Below are 25,539 nucleotides of genomic sequence, written 5' to 3' on the forward strand. Positions count from 1 at the left end.
TCACCCAGGTCGCAGGCTTAGACAGACAATTATTTGTCTCTGCCTTTGCCTGCAGGTGTATTTTTTCTGCTCTACCCATTCAAATTCCCTCACTTTATCCAGCTTCCTCGCTTGCATTGATCATAGCCCCTGGTCTATGTTTGAAGAGTCTAAAACTTAACTCCCCTGTTTATGGAGCTCTGCAAGGCCTCTCCTCCATCCCTCCAACTATATTTTCAGAACACCCAAATGTCAGCTGGAAATTTAGTTCAGTCACTTTCTTTGCTTTGGCCCCTGGGGATTTCCTTTGCTTCCCCATGAGCACAACGTGGCATTTAAAGGATGTATGTTCTATTTATACACCATTTATACCTGTTGTGTGGCAAAAGACCTTTCACATTCTCTCCTATCAACATTACAGGAAATGAAAATTCTCATTACTTTTCTACCTACATTCTCTTTTTAGACATCTCATCCTGACCCATTATTTATTTTATCACTCAAAATGTGTGTCCAGTATCCTCCTCATCTCTAAAGACCTATGTATCTAATTTTTACTTCTCATTTAAGACGGCTCAAAGACACACTTATATCTTCACCAAAATCCCTCTCATCCCTTTTTTAAGCCCTTGTTATCTCAACAAGTAGCCTGACCATTTTTCTTTTCCTCACATCTTATATCCCATCTATCAAAAGATCCCATCGGCACTCCTTTCAAATTATATCTGAATATAAGCTGTTTATTACCATTTCTAATGCAAAACACTTGATCTATATCATTATTATTATAATTTTATTATAACTTTTCTGAATTACCAAAAAAAATCTGTTCCTATCTACTCCAAAGTCTATCCTTCACTAAGTTGCCCAACAGATCATTCTACAATGTTGGAGGCTTTAAATGGATTAAATACTTTCATCCACATGCCTTCACCATAGCCCACTTAACTGGCTTACAGTATCTGAGCCATGACTACCTCGCTAACATTTGTCTCTCTGAACTACCTTGCTCACACGCAATTTCCCAGAAACACCAGCCTCCATTCTGTTCCAGAACACAGAGAATTTTTATCCATCAGAGGGCTTTAGCATGTTCTATTCCACCCACCTGGCATGTTCTTCCCCAGCCCAGCTCAAAGCTGACATGTATTCACTCAGGTGTTGACTCAAATAAACCTTGACTCAAATAAATTCTGCTAAGGCAGAGGTTTTAATCCATCCCTAGCCTTGTTACTCTCTACCACATTATTAAATTTTATCTTCCTCATAAGAGTATTGGTAAGCAAATTTTTAAATTTTTTTTTATTACTCCACATGCTTATTATCTAAGGGAATGTAAATTTAAATAATATCCCCGGCACTTAACACAGCATTTGACACAAAGCAGGTGCTCAGGACACACAGTCACACACACACATAAAAACACACATACACACACAAACATATATTTGCTTTCTAGATCTAAGTTTTCTTTCATTATAAATCTTTATGATAAAGGTAATCAAAAGCATAAGCTCATAATATTAGTCTACTAGTCATAATTATAAAATCACTCTTTGCTTATGGTAAAAATAAAGATGTGAAGCTATTTCTGACACTGACCACTAAATGATTTTAAAAAAACTTTCAATTTTAAATTACTTTCTGTATCTCATATCTGCAACATTTTACAGATAATGTTCTAGATATTACCAATTTTCTACCAAAAATATTATTCAACCAATATTTAATGCACATCCATCAAAAATGTGTCCAGTACTAGGTTAATCTTTGAAGATTCAAAAATTGGGGTAAGTACGCACAGGTTCTACCTGCTGGCAGTTATAAGGTAGTGGTTGTACAACCATAAAAAAAGTGTGCATTTTATCTTTTTTATTTTATGTGTAAAATCCCTAAGGCTATGTTATTTCTAAGAGGAAAATAACTTTGAGATCTTCAGAGAAGGCAGAGTTCTCACAGAAAACCACAAAAATAAGTGGGAAAAAAATCATAGATAATCACAGTCATTAATGACTAAAATTAGCTGCAGCTCCAGAACCTCCTGACTTTTTTTTATCGTATGCATGAGATGGCTAACAAGTATATTTTTCCATAATAATTATTTGTTTTTCCATAATAATTGTTTCCTTGGGGCCTAATAAAGGCAATTACTTTCCCTTATATGAATATATTACAACTACAGCACCTATCTTAACGTTGGCATGTAATGTGAATTTGATAAAAGATTAATACAATACTGAATGCATTTTTCATTTGACAATTAACAATTTGTGCAAAATTTAATGTCTGTTTTTAAATGTACATTTTACTGAAGTGGAACCTTTACATAGAATGGTATACAAATAAAAGAATATGGCTTAACTACATTTTCACTGTGAATGTACCAGTAACAGCCTCATTCAGATATAAAAATTGAACACTGCCAGCAGAAGTCCCAGGTGCATGCTCTCCTAGTCACTACTACGCAGTAGGAGCTGCATTCCTGACTTTCATGACCATCATGAAGTTTTGCTGGCTTTTGAACAGGATCATATAGTACATACTATTCCTGTGTCTTCTTTTGCTCAATATTATGATTATGAGATTCATTCAAACTGTTCTGTGTAGGTAAAATTTGTTCACTCTCATTGCTTACATTGCATGAATATATTACATTTTATCTTTCCATTCTATTCTTTATATACATTTAAATGTTTTTTAGTCAGTGGCTATTAAAATAATGCTTCTATCAACATTCATGTAAGTGAGTTTAATGAACATGTGTACAATTTTCTAGTGGAATGTGTCTAACTCACTAGTATTCACTGCTAAAATATATTCTATAAAATTATACTCCCACCAGCAGTGTGGGTGCATTCTAGCTGCTCCACCTTCCTGGCCATCAGCTAAGGCACTTATAGCCTGCATTTTAGCCATTATGACAAATGTGTAGTGGCATTTCATTGTAGTTTTGGTCTATATTCCCTGAGAAATCAAGCTCCTTTTCATTATCATTGTGCATTTGGATATGCTCACTTGCAATGTGACTGTGCAAGTCTTTTGCCCCTTATTATTGGATGATTTGTTTTTTAATTTTAATTATTTTCATGTCATTATTTTATCCTATATTTATGATATTTATATCTATCATTAACTTTAATATTGTTTGATGTATCAATTTATCTCCTCAGATATAGGTATTATATATGTTCTATCAGTCCGTGTTCTGTCCTTTCACTGACTTAATGTTGTTTTTATTCTTCACTTTAAAAAATTATGGTGTTTGTTTTTCTATTTCAAAAAAATACTACGCTCTTCCTGTATTTAGTAATATATTTTCCTTTGTTTCCTGTTAGAGTTTTTTTTTATTATTTTAAATTTCACATTTACAACTCTATTCCACAAAAATGGACAACTGTATGTGAGGATGGGTAGGAGTAAATATTTATTGTTTTTACATGTCTATTAAAGGTCACTTACTCCTCACTACTCTGCAATGGCACATTTGTCACAAATCAATTGAATGTATTTCTGGACTTTCTATTCAGTTCCACTAGTCTATCTATCTGTCCTTGCACCAAATCATCTTGTGAGTCATCTTACATACTCAACTTTGTTAACATTTTTGGAAAATGTTAAGTTCTCAAGCTTAGTTCTTCTTCAACATTGTTTTGAATATTCTTGCTTCTCTGATTTTCCATATACATTTTAGAAAGGTTTTTTGAGTTTACACATACACGCACATGCACAGAAACACAGAATATGCTAGAAATTCTTGGTGATTGTGTGAATATTTGCATAATATTGAGTGTTCCAATCCATGGCCAATATATGTCCTCTCTCCTCTATTTATTTGCATCTTCTTTGTCTCAATAATATTTTTCAGTCTTCTGTGCAGAGTACATCTCTTTTGCTAGATTTAGTCCTTGGATTTTATGTTTAAAAACTGTATTATAAGAGGTATCTTTAACATTTTCATTTATAATTAATTGTTTTCAGTATCTTGTGATGTTTCAATTATCAAGTTATTTATACTTTGGCCAGTATAAAAATTATATAATTTTTATAATTATATAATTTTTTTTTATATTTGAATATATAACATGGAGCTGTTTACCACCATGAAACATCATTTAAAAACTATTTTGGTTAGTTTCACCTGATAATAATTTCATTAATTATAAAATATTATTACATGAGGAGCTTTGATATAATCACAATAAAAATTTATTTGGTTTGAACCTGACTTTTTCCTATTATTTTCTCCTATTCAAAACTTTGATACGCCCCTCCACTTACTCATTTAAAAAATCTTTTTCTTACTATAAAGCTACATTAATAAAGACAATGGAGTACTAGCAAAACAATAAACACATAAATCAATGTAATAAGACAGCATCCCAGAATTAGACTCACAGGAATACAATCAACTGATCTTTGACAAAGAGGCAAAGACAATACAGTGGAGCAAAGACCATCTTTTCTACAAATGGTTCCAGACAACTGAACATCTATATGCAAAAAAAAAAAAAAAAATGAAGATAGACACAGACATTACATACTTCATAAAATTAACTGAGAACAGTAGACCTAAGTGTAAAACACACAACTATAAAACTCCTAGGAGATAGCCATATAGGAAAACGCCTAGATAAGGCAATGACTTTTTAAATATAACACCAAAGGCACAATCCATGCTCTGGGAAAGGTAATGTCCAAGAGAGTGAGAAGACAATCCACAGACTGGGAGAAAATATTTGCAAAAGACTCATGTGATAAAGTGTTACAACACAAAATACACAAATAAATCTGAAAACTCAACAGTAAGAAAACAAACAACCCGATTAAAAAATGGAACAAAGACTTTAACAGACACCTTACCAAACAAGATATATAATGGAAAATAAGCACATGCAAAGATGCCCCTAATCATGCCATCAGAGAAATGCAAATTAAAACAAGAAGATAACACTACACACCAATTAGAACAGCCAAAATCTTGAACACAGACAACACCAAATATAGGCAAGGATGTTGGTCAAAAGGAAGTCTCATGCTTTGTTGGTAAGAATGAAAAATGGTACAACCACTTTGGAAAACATTTTTACAGTTTCTTATGAAAGAAAACATTCTTAATAATTTTGCTTGATATCTTCTCAAGGGACCTGAAAACTCCTGTCCATGCAAAAATATGCACACAGATGTCTACAATGGCCAAAACTTGGAGGCAACCAAGATGCTGTTTAATAGGTGAGTGGATAAATAAACTGTACAACCAGTTATGGAATATGATTCAATGCTAAAAGGAAATGGGCTATCAAGCCAAAAATACACATGGAAGAACCTTAAGTGCATATTAGTAATTGAAAGAAGCAAATTTTAAAAGGCTATGTAATATATGCTTCCAAGTATATGACATTCTGTAAAAGATAAACTATGGAGACAGTAGAAAGATCAAGGGTTGCTATAATTTGGGCAGGGGGCCACAGGATGAATAAACAGAAAACAGGATTTTTAGGTAGTGAAAACACTTTGTATGATACCATTATGGTAGATACATATCACTATACATTTGTCCAACTTCATAGAATGGTAAAATACCAAGAGTGAACTCTAAAGTAGAATATGGACTTGTGGGTGACTATGATGTGTCAATCTAGCTTCATCAATTATACCCAAGGCACAACTGTGATGAGGAATGTTGATAATGAGAGAGGCTGTGCATGTATGGGGCAAGGGATATATGGGATATTTCTGTATCTTTCCTTCAAATTTGTTGTGAACATAATTGCTCTTTTAAAAAATAAAGTCTTAATAAAAAAACATTGTTTTGTATACCTTAAATAAATATACTTTTATGTATTTATATAACACATAATATGTCAATTATATTTCAATAAAGCTGAAAAATCTTTTAAATAAATAATAAAATAAATTTTAACAAATTTCAATCTTATTTGGTGTTTTCTTCACAGACGTTTCCTATTTCACATTTATATCTTTTTAGTTGAATTTGGGTTTTTTTTTTTCTAATGAACAAGCTTTTTTTTTCCCTTATATTTTCTAAGTAGATATTTGTAGTTTCCATAATGAATAGGGCTGTTTTTGTTAGTGGATAAAGTCTATTAACTATATTTCTTGATTCTGCTTTATCAGATTATCAAGGAAACCTTATATTACATTGATATATGACCTAGTGTTATAGTTTATCCACAAAAAATTCTACCTCTCAAAAATTCTAATTTCTAAGAAGCATATAATGTGATAAACATGAAAATGTTTGCTTGCCAATTTAAAGTACTTCTGCATTTAATTCTAACATTGACCTCCCTAAATATCTTTCCTCAACTCCAGACCCATAAATCAAAGTGATATCTAGACACTTACACTTGAATCATGCCATGCTCAATTCCAAATCAAACATATCAACATCTTCCATTCAACCTTTCTTTTTATCCCCCAAATATTTCTCATTTAATATCTGAGACCACCATCAAACTTTATTCACACTTTTTTTTATTCAGACTTTAGCTCATCCAACTACCACTAAAATGATATCTTTAAAAGAGAAATCCGACTACACAACTTCTTTAGTGGATTTCCATAGTCTTCAACAGATTCCAAACCCCTTAAAATGATCTCCTACCTCCCTGCCACATAAAAACGCATAATAAAGGAACTGGATTTAACTGGAGAGTCGATGAAAGCTTCCTAGGACTAACTTCTAAGCTGAAACATTAGGATAAATAGTAATTAACTAGGTAGAAGTTAGAGAAGAACACTTACAGAAAAGGAATTAGCATAAAAACACCATATGGGCCAGTAAAAATATGTGATGAGTAGAAGAAACTGAAGTACAGCCATTATTTTTGAACCAAACAACAAAGGAGAACCATGTGTGATAGGAGACTGCAGAGATTGGCATGCCTGCCTATTAAGGATAGGAATACCTTAACAAGGGATGCTGCCCTCTTACCTCTGCTAAAATTAATGCAAGTAGAGGGAAACTGATCATATTTCTGTTAAAAAAAATAAAAAAGAATGCACCTACTACAAGGCAGACAGTGGGTTAGAAAGGGAGCATAGTTATTGCAGGTAAACCAGCTTTGGAAAATACCATAAGTTCATGTAACACATGGTGACAGCTTGTACCAGACTGGTAGTGACCAGAGCAGCAGACAGAGTAAAAAGATATTTAGTATGTGGAATATTTTTTGTCAACATGTTGAATATGAAGGTTGAAATAGAAAGAGGAATCAAGAAAATTCATAGGTTCCTGAGCTAAGAAATCTAGTTTAGTAGTTTCAGGGAAGAACAGAGGATTGACTAAAGGAGATTATGAGCCTGATATTTTAAAGCATCTTTGAGTATAAGAGGATATGTTAAAAGGAAGTAATGTGAATGAATGTAAAACATTAGAACTTTTTCAAGTGATTTTGGTTTTTCTAAAGCAATTTAGAATGAGTAAAGAGCAACATTTGGGACAGAAATAAAATTTAAGCTAATGATAAAAACAAATACCACTGTACCATCCCAGAAACACAAAAATGAAGTGACTTATCATATTTAAAATATATGTTATATAAGAATGAAAATCATATTTGCAATATTACCTGTTATTGATATAATCTAATACATTTTCAATATCAATCCCAAGTCTTTTATTTTCTTCCATCAACCGAGAATATGCTATTGAGACATCTGAAAAATCTTTTGCGATATTAGAAAGCTTAATATCCCAAGCTCTTTTCTATAAAAAAGAAAAAAAGAATCATTTATATGTTATTTATATGTTTATGTAACTCAAAAAGAAAAAAGATGTATAATAATGAAATCACTTATAGCTGTATGAGTTAATAATCGGGAATAGAGAATGGAACTCTAGCAGGAAGTAGGGAAAGGTCAACTTACTGTGGCATAAAAGTTATTAAGTGCTTCCATATATTCACTTTCATAAATTTTTCCCTTCCAGACTAGTTGATCATGAACTCTTTTCAAATCATCGAGCTAAGAAAAAAATACACACACACACAAATAAACTGGTGGAGTTTTCCATTCTTTTGTAAAGTAAGAAACAGATTATCTTTCAAATTATTCAACTACTATAACTTAATAAATATTGACTAAAATATTATAAAATAATGCAATAGACTGTTTTCACTTATGAAAACTATGCAAGATTCTGAATAAAAAATAGCAGATCAAGTCTAACATTCAACTGAAAATTACTCATGATAAAATAAATTCTAGTTATGTTCTTAGAATTGATAAAAATTAGAAAATCCAAAAAATAACTGCTCCCATCAGCAAATTATTACTATTTTTCGGCCACACCTGCAGCATGTGGAAGTTCCCATGCCAGGAACTGAACCCACACCATAGCGGCAACCCAAGTCACTGCAGTGAAGCACTGGATCCTTAGCCCACTGCACCACAAGAGAACTTCTTGTCAACAAATTAAAAATATAACATGAATATGGCCAACCCTCTAAAAAAAAGCCATTTAATAAATTCACTATCTAGTTTACATAATTTTTAAACTAACACAAGGAAAACACACCCAGATATAATACAAAGAACCGACAGAAAATACCAAAATAAATTATAAAATGCTGAACGCATGCCAAATGAACTCAAAAATGAGACCAGATTATTTTTCATCACCACTACTATTAATCATGTTTTGTGAAATTTAGCTAAATGCAAGTGGGTAATAAACAAAATGTTACTAGTACAATACTGAATACGAATAGTAATATGTTTTCAATTTTAGACGATCTGACTGAATACCTAGGAAAACAGAAGGTTCTTTCAAAAATTACAGTAAATGATTTTTGGTAAAATGACTAAGGAAATTAATAGCTTTTATCTATAAGAGCAATAATCTTTTAAAATATTGTGACATATTAAAAATTGTTATCAAAAAATATTTGGAAATAAATTCAAAACAAAAGGAAGGGCCTATAATACATCAAACACACATTCTTTTTTAAAAGCTTTAAATAAGAAAATGATATTTCATGCAGAAGTTTAATAAAATATATTGTCAGTTACCCCAAAATTAATATAGACATAATAAAAAGGCGTATTCTCTTTTAAACTGAATGAAATAAAATTAATATGGCAGTAAAAATATGTGAGACTAGCCAAAAAGTATATGGAAAACAAGAATAATCTTGGATACATGCTACCAGATATTAAAACCACTATATTAAAGGATTTTTTTTTTGCAATAAAGAATAGAAGAAAAACTAGAGCCAAAAATAGATCTGAATTAGTTTTTTAAAGCGGAGTTTTAATTCAGTGAGAGAGAGATAATTTACTTTAGTTAATGGGACTGGAATAATGTAGGATCTCTGTTTTTAAAAAAAGTGGTCTTTCTACTTCACATCTAACTTGCATCATAACAAAAATAAATTTCTGATTAATAAAAACCTAAATGCAAATACAAAATAGTGCAAATTATTAGAATAATCAATATGAGTTTATGTGTATAATCCTGGGCTGAAGGAGAATGTCATCTTACCAAAGAAACTGAAAAGATTTGATGACATGTTTCACAGCATATTTTACAAAAGCTATGGGGCAAAGACACCATAAACAAGACTGAAGGAAAAATAAGACAGAGAAAAATGTGAAATAAAAGCCCAATGTTCTGGTGGCAGGTCATTGTGGCAGATCACAAGACCTGACATTGTCTCTATAAGGATGCGCATTTGATCCCTGGCCTCAATGGGTGGGCTAAGGATCCAGCATTGCCACAAGCTGCAGTGTAGGTCACAGATGCAGCTCAGATCCAGCATGCTGTGGCTGTAGCACAGTTCACCAGCTGTAGCACAGGCCAGCCACTGCAGCTCTAATTTGACCCCTAGTCCCAGGAACTTTCATATGCTACAGGTGTGGTGGTAAAAAGAAAAAGAAAATTAATTAATTGACTAATTGACTAATTAGTTAAGTTTTTGAGGAGAATAAGATGGCCATAGTGGCTTTGTGAAGCTCCACCACAATTCTGGGAATCTAGAAAGCTGCAAATGCAGAAGGATATGTGAAAGCCCAGGGCTGGTCACATACTCTGAGAAGCCCTTTAAAATTATATCTCTCCCTGGGTGACCTGAGGCTCCAGGAAAGCAGGAAGTGAAAACTAAGGCAGAGTTGATAATAGACCACTTAGTTATCTTAGTTAACAGACCACTAAGATAACTAAGAAGAAACTTCAGTGGTTACACACAACAAAGAAGATTTTACAGAATTCATTCAGAAAGGTCACTAAACAAACAGGTAAGAACTCCAGTAAACAAGTAACAGAAACATCCTGGGGAGGAGGGAGAGTTTTATTTCCAGTAATTTTAAATCTGTGCTATTGGTTGCAATGCCAGTAACTTTTCTTAGCTCCCCATCTCATCCAAATCAATTATAAAATTTCCAAAATTTATCTCTTTTACAATATAAATAATGTTCAACTATGACAAAATCAAGTAATTTGTTATAATCACAAACAATATTCAAGGGAATAAACCCTCTGAATTTAAAACAATGTAAACACCAACAGTCATTATGTAATTTTGGTTAATGTTTAAAGTGATATTCAAAAATTCTTTAAGATTCAAAGAAAAAATGCTAATATCAACAACATTTGATATAAAGAGTAAGTTAGTATAACTCAGATCTTGAATTAAAAACAAGTTGCATTACAAGCTCCAATAGACAATACCTCTATAGGATTAATGATATGAAAGCCAAGAACCTCAATTAATGGAAATACTGTCATTAAAAAAGTAAGATGAAAAAAAAACAAAGTTAAAAGTTTTAAGAGTTTTGGAAAATGTAAGCTGGAATACATGGAGTGGATAATCAACAAGATCATACTGTATAGCATAGAGAACTACATTCAATGTCCTATGATAAAACATAATGGAAAATAATATAAAAAAGAGAGTGTGTGTGTGTGTATATATACTATATATATGTGTATATATATATCTCCGAGTCACTGTGCTATACAGCAGAAATTAACACACTGTAAAACAATAATACATCAAATTACAAAAGAATTTTGTAAAATGTGAAAATTCAGGCAAATAATTTTAAGCCTTATCAGAAATAAAAGGAATATATGATGTTTATTTGAGCTTCTAATACTACACCATTCAACTTTGCTTCAATCATAATGTTTGTAAAATGTATAATTATATTAATATTTAAAAGTTTTAAAGATACCTATCACACCTTTGTTTATAATACTTAAAAACTGAAAACCTCCTGAATGTCCAACACAAGGATCCAAGAAACACTCAATAATTAAAATTATATTGTAAAATATGACTTTGGAAGCATTTTTTATATAAGGAAAAACATGTCAATTACTGTATGCATATGATAATATCCTTTTAAAATATATTACAAGCCTGTTATATGCAACAAAATTTTAGTAGTGACTACATCGAAACAGTGAGATAATACATCAGTAATTTATTCTTCTCACCTGAGTATATTCTAAAATTTGAGGGATGAACATTAAGTATTTGTGCTATTCAAAAAGCGCCTAAAATAATTTTAGATAATAGTTTGTGTAACCAATCCCTCCAGATTTTATGAAGATCATAAGCAAGAAAAGAGGACCAACAAAAAAGTAGCAACCGCAGTGTTAGTGTGGTGGTGAAGTGTCATGACTGGGAGTCATCTGAAGTGGGAATGGAAGGAAAAAAGAGACAGTGAATGAAAAGCCTTTCAAGAGGTTTGCTGCAAAGTGTAACAAGAATTGCAACTGATCTTAGGGAAAGCTTTAAAAACAAAAACATGGAGCATTTAAAACAGGAAAGCAGAAATTAAAAACAAATAGAATAAATTTTAAAAATAAGAAAATTATAACTATGGAAGCATAAACATTTCACAAATTGGAAAATTGTAAAACTACTTGGTCTAAGAGCCATATCTATTTTTTAATTCAATTTTTTAAAATGTGAACATCTAATTTAAAAAGAGAAAAATATATATAATAAGTAGACATAAGAGATAAGCAGAAGTATGAAAGAGCATTCTATATCATATTATGTTACACCTGAAAATAATCCATTTGGATTATTTCTAGGTCCATTAAAATTATAAATGAATATCAAGGAGAAATATAACCTAGGACCAACCATGATAAAATAACTGCCCATGAAAAATAAAGCCATAATTCAAACAATTAAAAAAATAAAAACAACAGTCATATATTCACGAAGGCGTTCTATCAAAACTTCAAGATAAAGTTATTCAAATCTATATCAATTCTCCAAGTAATAAAAAAAAAGGAAGAAAGGCTTCACAATTCATTTTATAAAGCAGGCATAATCCTGATAAGAAATCTATCAAATATAGATAAATTAAGAGCACTGCCATACAGACTAACTTATGAATATGGATGCAAAATATTAAATAAAATAATTGCAATCAAACACAGCAGTAAATTAAAAGAACAATAAACCATAACCAGGAAGAGTTCACTCTAAGAATTTAAACGTTGTTCAATTTTAATACAATTCATCATTTCAATAGGTCAAGTGAAAAACCATTTGAAATCATCTTCACAGATGCTTATAAAGCATTCTGTGTAAGTAATCATCTATTCCTGATAATTTTTATAACCTGAGTTTATTTTTAAAATCTCTAATGATAATGAACATGTTTGACCTCACTATTGAGATAACATTAATCACTCTTTAAAAAAAAACTGAAATTAAGACAGCCAATTTCATAGATATTATTTAATATTTTAAACATATGCCACATAATAAAAGATTAAAAACTTATGGTGAAAAATTAGCAATGAATAATTTTATACATGTTACCACACTTTATCCATATAACACATTGTATAATGAAACAGTAACAAAAACTGCATTGCAGCTTGGCTGCAACATTTAATAACTGTGTCCATGAGAAAAATGACTCAGCTTCTTTAAATGGTGAATTAATAGTATTAGTAATAATTTGTGGCTTATGTAGTTTTAATAAATAAATTGCTTCATTTGAAATATTTTGAGATTAAAAATATGAATCAAAAGGTATAGTTTAATGGGTGTTTTGTGGTATTTGGATTTATACTTAAGAGTACACAGATCAAAAGCTAGCGATAAATATTACATTTGTACCAACAAAGACAAAACCCAAAAGTATGAAAAGATCATATATATACGAAAAGAATTCACTGTGAGTTCCCGTCGTGGCTCAGTGGTTAATGAATCTGACTAGGAACTATAAGGTTGTGGGTTCAATCCCTGACCTTGCTCAGTGGGTTAAGGATCCGGCATTGCTGTGAGCTGTGGTGTAGGTTGCAGACGAGGCTCAGATCCCACATTGTTGTGGCTCTGGTGTAGGTCGGCGGCTGCACCTCCGATTAGAACCCTAGCCTGGGAACCTCCATATGCTGCAGAAGCGGCCCTAGAAATGGCAAAAAGACAAAAAATAATAATAATAATAATTCACTTACTTAAATAGGATTTATATGCCTGTCACTCAATAAAATAAGAAAAAATCATAAAGGATTTCTTTACCTTTAAAAGTTATTTTTTGCATTATTTTATCAGTTAACTAAAATGAAATGCAGATGGCTGTTTCTTTAATATCACAAGAAACAAAGAGTTGAAGATAATTATATTCTGAAAAATAATTCCGGAACTATGAGAGAAGTAGACTTCAAAGAAAACATGGGAGAAAAAAAATTATTAAAAAGCTTTATTTTACATTTAAAACAAATCTGATCTTGACAATATTTTTAAGGTATTTAACCAATTTCAGGATGTTTTCTATTTTACAAAAGCCATTGAAGAAATGAGAGGGGGAAAATTTTGTTTCATAGGATGCCTTGACAATACAAATTAGAGAAAAGTGTACATTAATGAGGTAAAGACACTAAATTGGAAGCACGATATGCCCTGAAATTTTAAAAGATCAGTTAGGTTGTATGTGCAATTAGGCAGCACAAATCTTGCATTTTTCTCTTGAACTAGAAGTTTCAATTGCACATCAAAAAATAATGCATGGAAATGATCCACATCATTGCTTTTAATTGAGTGCTTAACATGCCCACTTTGAAAATCTAGCTTAAATGTTTTGATAATGAGCAAAATACAGAAAAAAAGTCTAAACTTCATCATGTTTTTATCTTCCCTAGAAAGTATGATAGTTCACAATTGATTCCTATAATTGAAAAATATTATTAACCTTATAAATACATTCACAATACCTCACCAAAAATAACATTTTGTTATAGAGGACCAGACTTGCCATTTTAGAGATGATAGACAAATAAAAACATGATTTTAGGTTTAGTAAATGAATTTTCCCTCTTTAAAAATAATGTATTAACAGTGATACTTTTAAATGATCAGTTTTAGCACAATTAGAAAATTGAAGTCATAACTGTTTGACAACATTGTTTAATATTTTAAAGTTTTTATTGGCTGTGCTATACTTCCCTGATGCTTATAGCTGTCCCTGGAAAGAAATTATATATAGGAAAGCTACATGCATTCTTTTAGATCATCAAGGATTATTTCAATGTATACACTCTACATTCCACCTCATCAAGTGCTTTTTAGGCTCACAAGGTGAAGTCATTTTACCCCATTTTCCCTTCCTCCCTCCCTTTCTCCTTCATTCCTTCTTTTTCTCCTTCCTTCCTTTTTTCCTTTCATTTATTCATTGGTTAACTCACTCATTGAAGAAGCCTAATATGGATTTTTTTTGAATGCCTAATTCGACATTTTACTGAATGTCTAATTTGTAACTGTGCAAGTTACAAAAAGAAAACAAAAATAACAATTCATCTCCAGTCCTTATAATCTAAAAAGAAGAGGACAAGTAATCACTGATTTCAATAGATTTTTGTAAGTACCAGTATGGGAGGAAAACACTGAGTACAATGAGAGTTCAAAGCAGACAAAACGAAGTGAAGAGAGATTTCACCAAGGATTTCCCTTCTTCTAAGTTAAGGTTTAAAATGAAAGGATTCAGCCAGACTATGGTAGGATTGAGAGGATGAACAGAGCTGACCCACTGACATTATAATCAGAAGGAACAGAATTCACGAAAAGCTGGAAGCAAACAAACATAATCTGGCATCTTGTGGTTCGTCAAGAGTAGCCAGAGAACAGCAGTAGAAGGAAAGAGGTAGCAAAAGAGAAGTGGAGAGAGTAAGAAGTGCCAACTGCAGAGAGACCTGAATTACTATCTACAAAAGATCAGTTTCTTCCAACTCACTGATGCTGTCCCATCCCCTCTGGCACAGAAGCCCAGTGGTTTTAGTTTAGTATTTTCAGACTTTCCCATTTCTGGATTCTTCTAAATTGCCTCTGCAGTGGTGTAAATAACTTTCATATCAGTTCTGGTGCATACTACCCACAATGCATAAATAAGCACAAAATAAGAAATTTTCAGGGAAATAAAATTTTGAGACTTGCAAATCTAACTTACTTAAGAAGCTTGTAGGGATTAAGATGGCAGAATAGAGGGACTAGAGCTTACCTTCTCTCATAAAAAACAACAGAATTACAATCAAATGCTGAACAACCTGTAACCAAATGGGCTGGAAACTTTCAAAAAGATATCATATCCTAGAACACAAAGAGGATGCCACAAAAATCAAGACAGTAGGAGACGCAATTATAAGCAACCCCATACCTGCCAGGTGGGAAGACCACAGACTGGAAAGTAACTGCATCACAGAGACTCACCTATAGGAGTGAGTGAGAGTTCTGAGCCCCATGTCAAGTCACTATGCCTGGGAATCTGACATTGGGAGAAAGAGCCCCCAGAGCATCTGGCATTGAAAGCCAGTGGGGCTTGTGAATGGGAGCTCCACAGGATTGGCAGAAACAAAGACCCTTTCTTGAAAGGGGCACCTAGACTTTCATGTGCACTGGGTCCCAGGGCAAAGCAGAGTCTCCATAGGAATCTGGGTCAGACATGATGGCAGTTCTTGGAGGAACTCCTGGGAAAAAAGGGGGCAGATTGTGGCTCATTAAACAGGAAGGACATTGGAGGCAAAGGTCTGGGGATATTCACCACCATGTATTACTCTAGAGGTGGCCATTTGGGGAAAATCTGGCCCCATCCATCCGTGCTGAGAAGTCTCGGGCCAAACAATAACCCATCCCCACCCATCAGTAAACAGGGTGCCTAAAGAACCCCCAGGCACACAGCTGCCTCTAAGCTAACCCAGAGACAAAGCCCCACTCACCAGAGGGAAAGGAAACAGCCCAACCTACCAGTGGGCAGGAACCAGTCCATCCCATCAGGAAGCCCCAACACTGACTTCAGCCACAAGGGGGGCAGACACCAGAAGTAAGAGAGGCTACAACTCTATAGTTTGCAAAAAAGGTCACCACACCAAAAACCTATAAATATGAAAAGGCAGAGAACTATAACTCAGATAAAGGAACAAGAAAAAAAAAACTCAGAAAAACAGCTAAGTGATCAGGAGATTATCAGCCTGCAGGAAAGACTTTAGACTAATGAGGGGGAAGATGATGCAAGACATTGGAAATAAACTGGAGGATAAGATTGATAATTTACAGCAAACTTCAGCTAAGAAACACAAGATTTAAAACTTAAGCAAGAAGAGATGCAAAATACAGTAACTGAAATAAAACATTCATTAGAAGCAACCAACAGCAGACTACAGGAGGCAGAAAAATGAATAAGTGAGGTGGAGGAAAGCCTAAGGGGAATCATGGATGTGGTACAGAAAAGAGAAAAAGATTGAAAAGAAATATAGAGAGTCTCAGAGAACTCTGAAACAAAGTTAAACACACCAACATCTGTATTATGGGGTGCCAGAGAGGGAGAAGAGAAAGAAAGGTACAGAAAAAATTATTCAGAGATAATAGCCAAAAACGTCCCTAACATGGGAAAGGAACCACTCACTCAAATCCAGGAAGTGCAATGAGTACCACATAAAATAAACCCAAGGAGGAACACCCCGAGACACATATTGATCAAACTGACAAAAAAATGAAGACAAAGAGTAAATCTTGAAAGAAGCTAGGGAAAAGAAACAAATAACATACAAGGGAACCCCCAATAAGGTTATCAGCAGATTTTTCAGCAGAAACTCTGCAGGCCAGAAGGGAGTGGCATGATATACTTAACATGATGAAAGAAAAAACCTCCAACCAAGATTATCAGATTTGAAGGAGAAATCAAAAGCTTTACAGATAAGCAAAAGCTAAGAGAATTTGGCAACACTAAAACAGCTTTACAACAAATACTAAAGGAACTTCTCTAGGCAGAAAAGAAGAGGCCACAACCAGAAAGAAAAATACCACAAATGACATGGCTCACCATACAGGCATACATATAAAGGTAGGAAGTGAGAAATCATGAGAAGAGGTGGGTACAAATGCAGGACACTGGAGATATACTTGCAATTAAGAGACCAACAACTTAAAACATTCTCGTTTATGTAGAGACTCCTACATCAAAATTTCAGGGTCACTGCAAAACAAAATCTACAATTGATATACACACAAATAAGTAAAGTCAATTCAAATACAACACTAAAGATAGTAATCAAACCAGAAGAGGAGAGAACAAGAGAAGAAAAAAGAGCAACAAAAAAAATCAAAAAGAGTTAATAAAATGGCAATAGTAAAATACATATCAATAATTACCTTAAATGTAAATGGACTAAACGCCCCAACCAAAAGACATAGACTGGCTGAATGGATTCAAAAATGAGATCCATATATATGCTGTCTTCAAAAGATTAACATCACTTCTAGGGACACATACAAATTGAAAGTGAAGGATGGAAGAAAATACTCCATGCAAATGGGAATCAAAAGAAAGCTGGAGTAGCAATACTCATATATGGCAAAATAGACCTTAAAATAAAGAATACTATAAGAGACAAAGAGGGGCATTAAATAATGATCAAAGGATCAATGAAAGAAGATATAAAAATTGTAAATATATATGCATCCAATATAGGTTCACATCAATATATAAGGCAAGTGTTCCAAACTTAAAAGAAGAAATTGACAATAACACAGTAATAGTGGGGGACTTTAACACCCCACTTACAACAATGGACAGATCATCCAGACAGAAAATCAACAAAGAAACACAGGCCCTGAATGAAGCATAAGACCAGATGGACCTAATAGATATTTTTAGGACATTCCATCCAAAAGCAACAGAAATACACATTCTTCTCAAGTGCACATGGAACATTCTCTAAGATTGATCACATTCTGGGCCACAAATCAAGCCTTGGTAACTTTAAGAAAATTGAAATCATATCAAGCATCTTTTTGACCACAACACTATATGACTGGAAATCAACAACAAGAAAAAATCTGCAAAAAACACAAACACATGGAGACTCAACAACATGCTACTAAACAACCAATGGATCACTGAAGAAATCAAAGAGGAAATTAAGAAATACCTACAAGCAAATGACAACAAAGATATGACACTCCAAAACCTATGGGATGCAGCAAAATCCATTCTAAGAGGAAAGTTTAGAGCAAACACACCTCAGGAAACAAGAAAGAGCTCAAATAAACAAGATAACATTACATCTAAAGCAGCTGGGGAGAGAAGAACAGACAAGACCTAAAGTTAGTAGAAGGAAAGAAATCGTAAAGATCAGAGCAGGAATCAATGAAATAGAAACAAAGAAAACCATAGAAAAGATCAATGAAACGAGAAGGTGGTTCTTCCAAAACATCAACGAAATTGATAAACCCCTAGCCAGACTTATCAAGCAAAAAAGAGAGAGGACTCAAATCAATAAAATTGGAAATGAAAAAGGAAAACACAGAAAAATGGACACCACAGAAATAAAAAGGATCATAACAGACTACTATATGCAACTATATGCCAATAAAACAGAAAACCTAGAAGAAATGGACAAATTCTCAGAAAAGTACAATCTTCCAAGACTAAAACCAAGATGAAAGAGAAAAGATGAATGGACCAATCACAAGAACTGAAATTAAAACTGTGATGAAAAAACTTCCAGCAAACAAAAGTCCAGGACCAGATGGCTTCACAGGTGAATTCTATCCAACATTTGGAGAAGAGCTAACTACAGGCCACTTTCACTGGCGAACATCAATGCAGAAATCCTCAACAAAATACTAGCAAACCGCATCCAACAGTACATTAAAAGGATTGTATATCATGATCAAGTGGGATTTATCCCAGGGATGCAAGGGTTCTTCAATATCCACAAATCCATCAGTGTGATACACCACATTAACAAACTGAAGAATAAAAACCATATGATCCTCTCAATAGACACAGCAAAAGCCTTTGACAAAGTCCAACACCATTTCTGATAAAAACCCTTCAGAAAGTGGGCATAGCAGGAACCTACCTCAACATAATAAAGGCCGTATATGACAAGCCCACAGTGAACATCATTCTCAATGGTGAAAAGCTGAAAGAATTCCCGCTGAGATCAGGAATAAGACAGGGATGTCCACTGTCACCACTGCTATTCAACATAGTTTTGGAAGTCCTAGGCATGGCAATTAGAAGAAAAAGAAATAAAAGGAATCCAGATTGGAAAGGTAGAAGTAAAACTACCGCTATTTGCAGATGACATGATACTATACCTAGAGAATCCTTTTAAAGACTCTACCAGAAAACTGTTAGAGCTCATCCATGAATTTGGCAAAATCACAGGATACAAAATTAATACACAGAAATCGACTGCATTTGTATACACTAACAATGAAAGAGCAGAAAGAGAAATCAGGGAAGCAATCTCATTTACCATCACATCCAAAAGAATAAAATACCCAGGAGTAAACCTACCTAAAGAGACAAAAGACCTGCACTCTGAAAAGTATAAGACACTGATGAAAGAAATCAAAGATGACACAAATAGATTGAAAGACATACCATTCTCTTGAATTGGAAGACAATATTATCAAAATGGCTATATTACCCAAGGCAATCTACAGATTCAGTGCAATCCCTATCAAATTACCAAGGACAGTTTTCACAGAACTTGAACAAGATATTTTAAAATTGGTTTGGAAGCACAAAAGTCCCAGAATAGGAGAGAGGACAAGATGGCGGAGGCGTAGGGGGACACGCTCGCCCTCTCCCACAAACACAACAAAAAAAGCACATCTACAGAATAAATGACTTGCACAGAACAGCAACCAATCACTGGCAGAGGAACCTAAACTCCAATAACGGCAAGAAGTTCGTGACATTATTGGGCAGAATGGGAGAAAAGAGGAGAGTGAGAGAAGGTGAATTCGAGCAGGACGGGCGCTCCCGAAAGGGAACTGCGGAGGAGAAAGGGATCCCGCCCCCTGGAAAGTCACCTACCGGGGGAAAGATCAAACGAACCAGAGGAATCTCCAGATGCAGAGAAGAGTGTAGCAGTAAGTTGGAGTACGGAAAAGCCGATCAAGAACCCAACGCACCATCTGAACTACGGGCACAGTCACCAAAAATTGAGACGCCTGGGTGGGGGCTGGGTACTGAATCCTCGGCTACAGAGGTTAGTCCCTGGGAAAGGGCCGGGGGACGCCTGGGTGGGGGCTGGGCACCAAGACCTCGGCTCCAGAGGTTAGTCCCCGGGGTAGGGGGGCGGGGCAGAGCAGAAACTGCTTGGGAGGTCTAGAAACCATTTGACGGGGCAGAGACTGCCTGGGAGACTAGAAAACAAAGCTGTCGCAGAGGAAGGGAACAATACTCTAGGAGCAGGGAAGTGGAAAGCCGCATCAGAGGGAACCTGGGAGAAGAGCCTGGTCTGCGCCCGTGCTGGGGAGGGGAGAGAAGAAGGGGTGGGTCCCCATAGAATACACCCCATGCCACAGTAAGCTTACAGGCCAGCTAGCTAGCTGAAAGCTGTGCTTCCCAGTGCATCCCCTCCCCCAACCCCTGCCACCCCCTACACTCTCACCGGACCTGGGGCTGCCTGCCATCCAGGAAGGCTGGCCTCAACAATTGCCATCCCTCAGGGGCTGTCCCTGCACAGGCCTGCTTGCCCTTTGGAGGGGCTACACTTCCACAAAGCAGCACCAAACACCACCAGCCCCCGAGAAAAGGCCTGCAGCCCAGAAAAGCTAGAACAAGCTTAGCCAGGCTGTGAATAGATCGGCCTAATTCTCGGACGGTTTTTCCGAGTTGGGTTGCCCCGGGGAGGAGCCTCTTGGGTTTCCAACGGCCCTGCTACCCACCAAGCCCCCAGGGGGTGCTCTAGTGGATCAGCTGCATAGGACTGCCAGCTCCATGAAGGACCCCCTGCAGCCCAGAAAAGCTGCAACAAGCCTGGCCGAGTCGGGAAAAGATCTCAGATGGTTTTTCTGAGTCGGGCTGCCCTGGGGAGGAGCCTCTTGGGTCTCCAACGGCCCTGCTACCCGCCAAAGCCCCCAGGGGGTGCCCCACTCCCGCGAAATAACTGCTCAGCACCACCAGCCCCCTGGAAGAGCCCCTGCAGCCCAGAAAAGCTGCAACAAGCTCAGCCGGACTGTGAAAAGATCTGCCTACATTCTCAGGCTGTCCTTCTGAGTTGGGCTGCCCTAGGGAAGAGCCTCTTAGGTTCTCAGTGACCCAGATAGCTGATCCAGCCCCCAGGGGGTGCTTTTCTCCTGAGGAGCAGCTGCCCAACACCGCCAACCCCCTGCAAGAACCCCACAGCCTAAAAACACCAGAGCAAGCTCTGCCTGACCAAGTGAAATCTGCTACCATCGTGGTGTGGACCTCCCAGTCCTGTCTGCCCTCAGGAAGTCCTCCTTTGCTTCAAAGAAACACTGTTAGCCCCATCAACACTCCAGAAAAGCCACACTGCCTCAAAAAAGATTGACCAAAAACGCCAGCCCTCAGGAAATATTCCACGGCAGTAACAAGGCAAACACTGCCCGATAATGGAGAGTACAACTCCCTCAGGAGAAAGAAAACAACAAGCAAGATGAAGAAGCTGAGAAACCACCCCCAGTCAAACCAACAGGAGAACTCACCTAAAACAGTCAACAATGAAACAGATCTCTGCAGTCAAACAGACCTGGAGTTCAAAAGAGAAATAGTGAAAATACTGAAGGAATTAAGAGAAGATATGAACAGTAATGCAGATACCCTCAGAAAGGAACTAGAAAATATAAGGAAGAGCCAAGAAAAACTAGAACATTCATTTGCAGAGATGCAAACTGAACTAGGGGCAGTAAAAACCAGAATGAATAATGCAGAAGAACGAATCAGTGATATGGAAGATAGAATAATAGAAATCACTCAATCTGGTCAACAGACAGAAAACCGAATCAAAAAACTGGAAAGCAATATAAGAGACCTATGGGATAATATAAAGCGGGCCAATCTACACATAATAGGAATTCCAGAAGGAGTAGAAAAAGATAAGGGAATGGAAAATATATTTGAAGAAATTATCGCTAGAAATGTCCCAAATCTAAAGGATACTGGATTCAAGATACAAGAAGCACAGAGGGCCCCAAACAAACTGAACCCAAACAGACCCACACCAAGACACACATAATAATAAAAATGGCAAAAGTTAGTGATAAAGAGAGGATCCTAAAGGCAGCAAGAGAAAAACAGAATGTTACCTACAAGGGAACCCCCATAAGAATATCAGCTGATTTCTCTACAGAAACACTACAGGCCAGGAGGGAATGGCAAGAGATATTTAAAGTGCTAAAAGGAAAAAATATGCAACCCAGAATACTCTATCCAGCAAGAATATCATTTAAAATAGAAGGGGAAATAAAAATTTTTCCCAACAAACAAAAACTTAAAGAATACAGCAACACAAAACCCAGGTTAAAGGAAATATTGAAAGGGCTTCTCTAAACCAAAAAGAAAGGAAGGAAAGGGAAGAAAAAAGAAAAGAAAAAAAAAAGAAGAAGAAGAGGAAGAACTAGGACTGAGGAAACCACAATCAGAGAGCAGTCACTCAAATAAGCCAGCATACAGATTTAATCATGAACATGCTTCAAACAAAATAAAATTAAAAAGAAAAAAATAAAAAAGAGTCATCAAAACCATAAAATGTGGGCAAGGGATGTTAGGAAGTAAATAACACTTTTTGTTTCTTTGTATGTCTCTTTCCTTAATTTTAATATAGTAATGAAGTGTTTGAACTTACAGGACCAACAGGCTAAAACACATAACTATGGGAAGGGGTTAGCATACTTAAAAAACAGGGCAACCACAAGCCAAAACCAAATATTGCATTTGCGAAAAATGAAAAAGAAAATACACTCAAGCAGATAATAACAGGAGACCATCCAACCAAAAAAAAAAAAAAAAAAGGAAGAATGGAGAACCATAGAATCAACTGGAACACGAGGTTCAAATGGCAATAAATAATCATCCATCAATTATCACCTTAAATGTCAATGGACTGAATGCCCCAATCAAAAGACACAGAGTGGCTGAGTGGATAAAAAGGCAAAAACCTTCAATATGCTGCCTACAAGAAACTCACCTCAGGACAAAAGATACATATAGATTGAAAATGAAAGGGTGGGGAAAAATATTTCACGCCAATAGACATGACAGAAAAGCAGGAGTCGCAACGCTCATATCAGACAAAATAGACTTTAAAACAAAAGACATAAAGAAAGACAAAGAAGGACACTACTTAATGATTAAGGGATCCATCCAAAGAGAGGATGTTACTATCGTCAACATATATGCCCCAAATATAGGAGCACCCAGATACATACAACAAATACTAACAGACATAAAGGGAGATATTGATGAGAATACAGTCATAGTAGGAGACCTTAATAACCCCCTCACATCAATGGACAGATCCTCTAGACAGAAAACCAATGAAGCAACAGAGATCCTAAAGGAAACAATAGAAAAGTTAGACTTCATTGATATCTTCAGGACACTACATCCAACAAAATCAGAATACACATTCTTCTCACATGCTCATGGAACATTCTCAAGAATCGACCACATATTGGGACACAAAGCGAATCTCAATAAATTTAGGAGCGTAGAAATTATCTCAAGTATCATCTCTGACCACAATGCCATGAAATTAGAAATCAACCATGGGAAAAGCAAACAGAAAAAACCTACTCCATGGAGACTAAACAACATGCTACTAAAAAACCAATGGGTCAATGAGGAAATCAAGAAGGAAATTAAAAACTACCTTGAAACAAATGATAATGAAGACACAACCTCTCAAAATCTATGGGATGCTGCGAAAGCAGTGCTCAGAGGGAAATTTATAGCAATCCAGGCCTTTCTCAAAAAAGAAGAAAGATCCCAAATTGACAACTTAACCCTCCACTTAAACGAATTAGAAAAAGAAGAACAAAAAAGGCCTAAAGTCAGCAGAAGGAAGGAAATTATAAAGATCAAAGAAGAAATCAATAAAATAGAGACTCAAAACACAATAGAGAAAATGAATAAAACCAAGAGCTGGTTCTTTGAAAAGGTGAACAAAATTGACAAACCCCTGGCCAGACTCACCAAAAAGAGGAGAGAAAGAATCCAAATAACCAAAATTAGAAATGAAAAAGGAGAAATCACAACGGATACTGCAGAAATACAAAAAACCATAAGAGAATACTATGAACAACTGTATGGCAACAAGTTTGACAATCTGGAAGAAATGGACAATTTTCTAGAATCTTACAGCCTGCCAAAACTGAATCAAGTAGAAACAGACCAACTGAACAGACCAATCACTAGAAATGAAATTGAAGAGGTCATAAAATCACTCCCTACAAATAAAAGTCCAGGACCAGATGGCTTCACAGGTGAATTTTATCAAACATATAAAGAGGAATTGGTGCCCATCCTCCTTAACCTCTTTCAAAAGGTTGAAGAAGAAGGAATACTCCCAAAGACATTCTAGGATGCCACCATCACCCTCATTCCAAAACCAGACAGAGATACCACCAAAAATGAAAACTATCGCCCAATATCCTTGATGAATATAGATGCAAAAATTCTCAACAAAATCTTAGCCAACCAAATCCAACAACATACCAAAAAAATTATACACCATGACCAGGTTGGGTTCATCCCAGGTTCACAAGGATGGTTCAACATACGCAAATTAATCAGCATCATACACCACATTAACAAAAAAAAAGTCAGAAATCATATGATCATCTCAATAGACGCAGAAAAAGCATTTGACAAAGTCCAACACCCATTCATGATCAAGACCCTCGCCAAAGTGGGTATAGAGGGAACATTCCTGAATATAATCAAAGCCATTTATGATAAACCCACAGCAAATATAATCCTCAATGGGGAAAAACTGAAAGCCTTCTCACTCAAATCTGGAACAAGACAGGGATGCCCACTCTCACAACTGCTCTTCAACATAGTTTTGGAAGTCCTGGCCACAGCAATTAGAAAAACAGAAGAAATAAAAGGCATCCATATAGGAAGAGAAGAGATAAAACTATCACTGTATGCAGATGACATGATACTATACCTAGAAAACCCTAAGGACTCAACCCTAAAACTACTTGAACTGATTAATACATTCAGCAAAGTGGCAGGATATAAGATTAACATTCAGAAGTCAGCTGCATTTCTGTATACCAGCAATGAAATATTAGAAAAGGAATACAA

At 35.3% G+C, this 25,539-nt stretch overlaps 1 protein-coding gene across 2 annotated transcripts in view; it reads right to left on the bottom strand.

Annotated features, from left to right (window-relative positions):
• Positions 1-25,539, bottom strand: part of CCDC178 (coiled-coil domain containing 178) — a 452,566-nt gene that overhangs the window by 329,487 nt on the left and 97,540 nt on the right. For both annotated transcript variants that reach the window (XM_084964434.1, XM_084964435.1), the window contains 2 exons: positions 7,870-7,965; positions 7,572-7,708 (listed from right to left, as the gene is read on the bottom strand). In XM_084964434.1, coding sequence (XP_084820560.1) covers positions 7,572-7,708; positions 7,870-7,965 — 233 coding nt within the window. The remainder of the gene's footprint in view (positions 1-7,571; positions 7,709-7,869; positions 7,966-25,539) is intronic.

Source organism: Sus scrofa, chromosome 6, assembly GCF_054392235.1.
Source record: "Sus scrofa isolate SSC_HxYL_T2T_F1_AM1 chromosome 6, Sscrofa_HxYL_maternal_Yorkshire_Landrace_v2.0, whole genome shotgun sequence".
Classification (NCBI taxonomy): Eukaryota; Metazoa; Chordata; class Mammalia; order Artiodactyla; family Suidae; genus Sus; species Sus scrofa.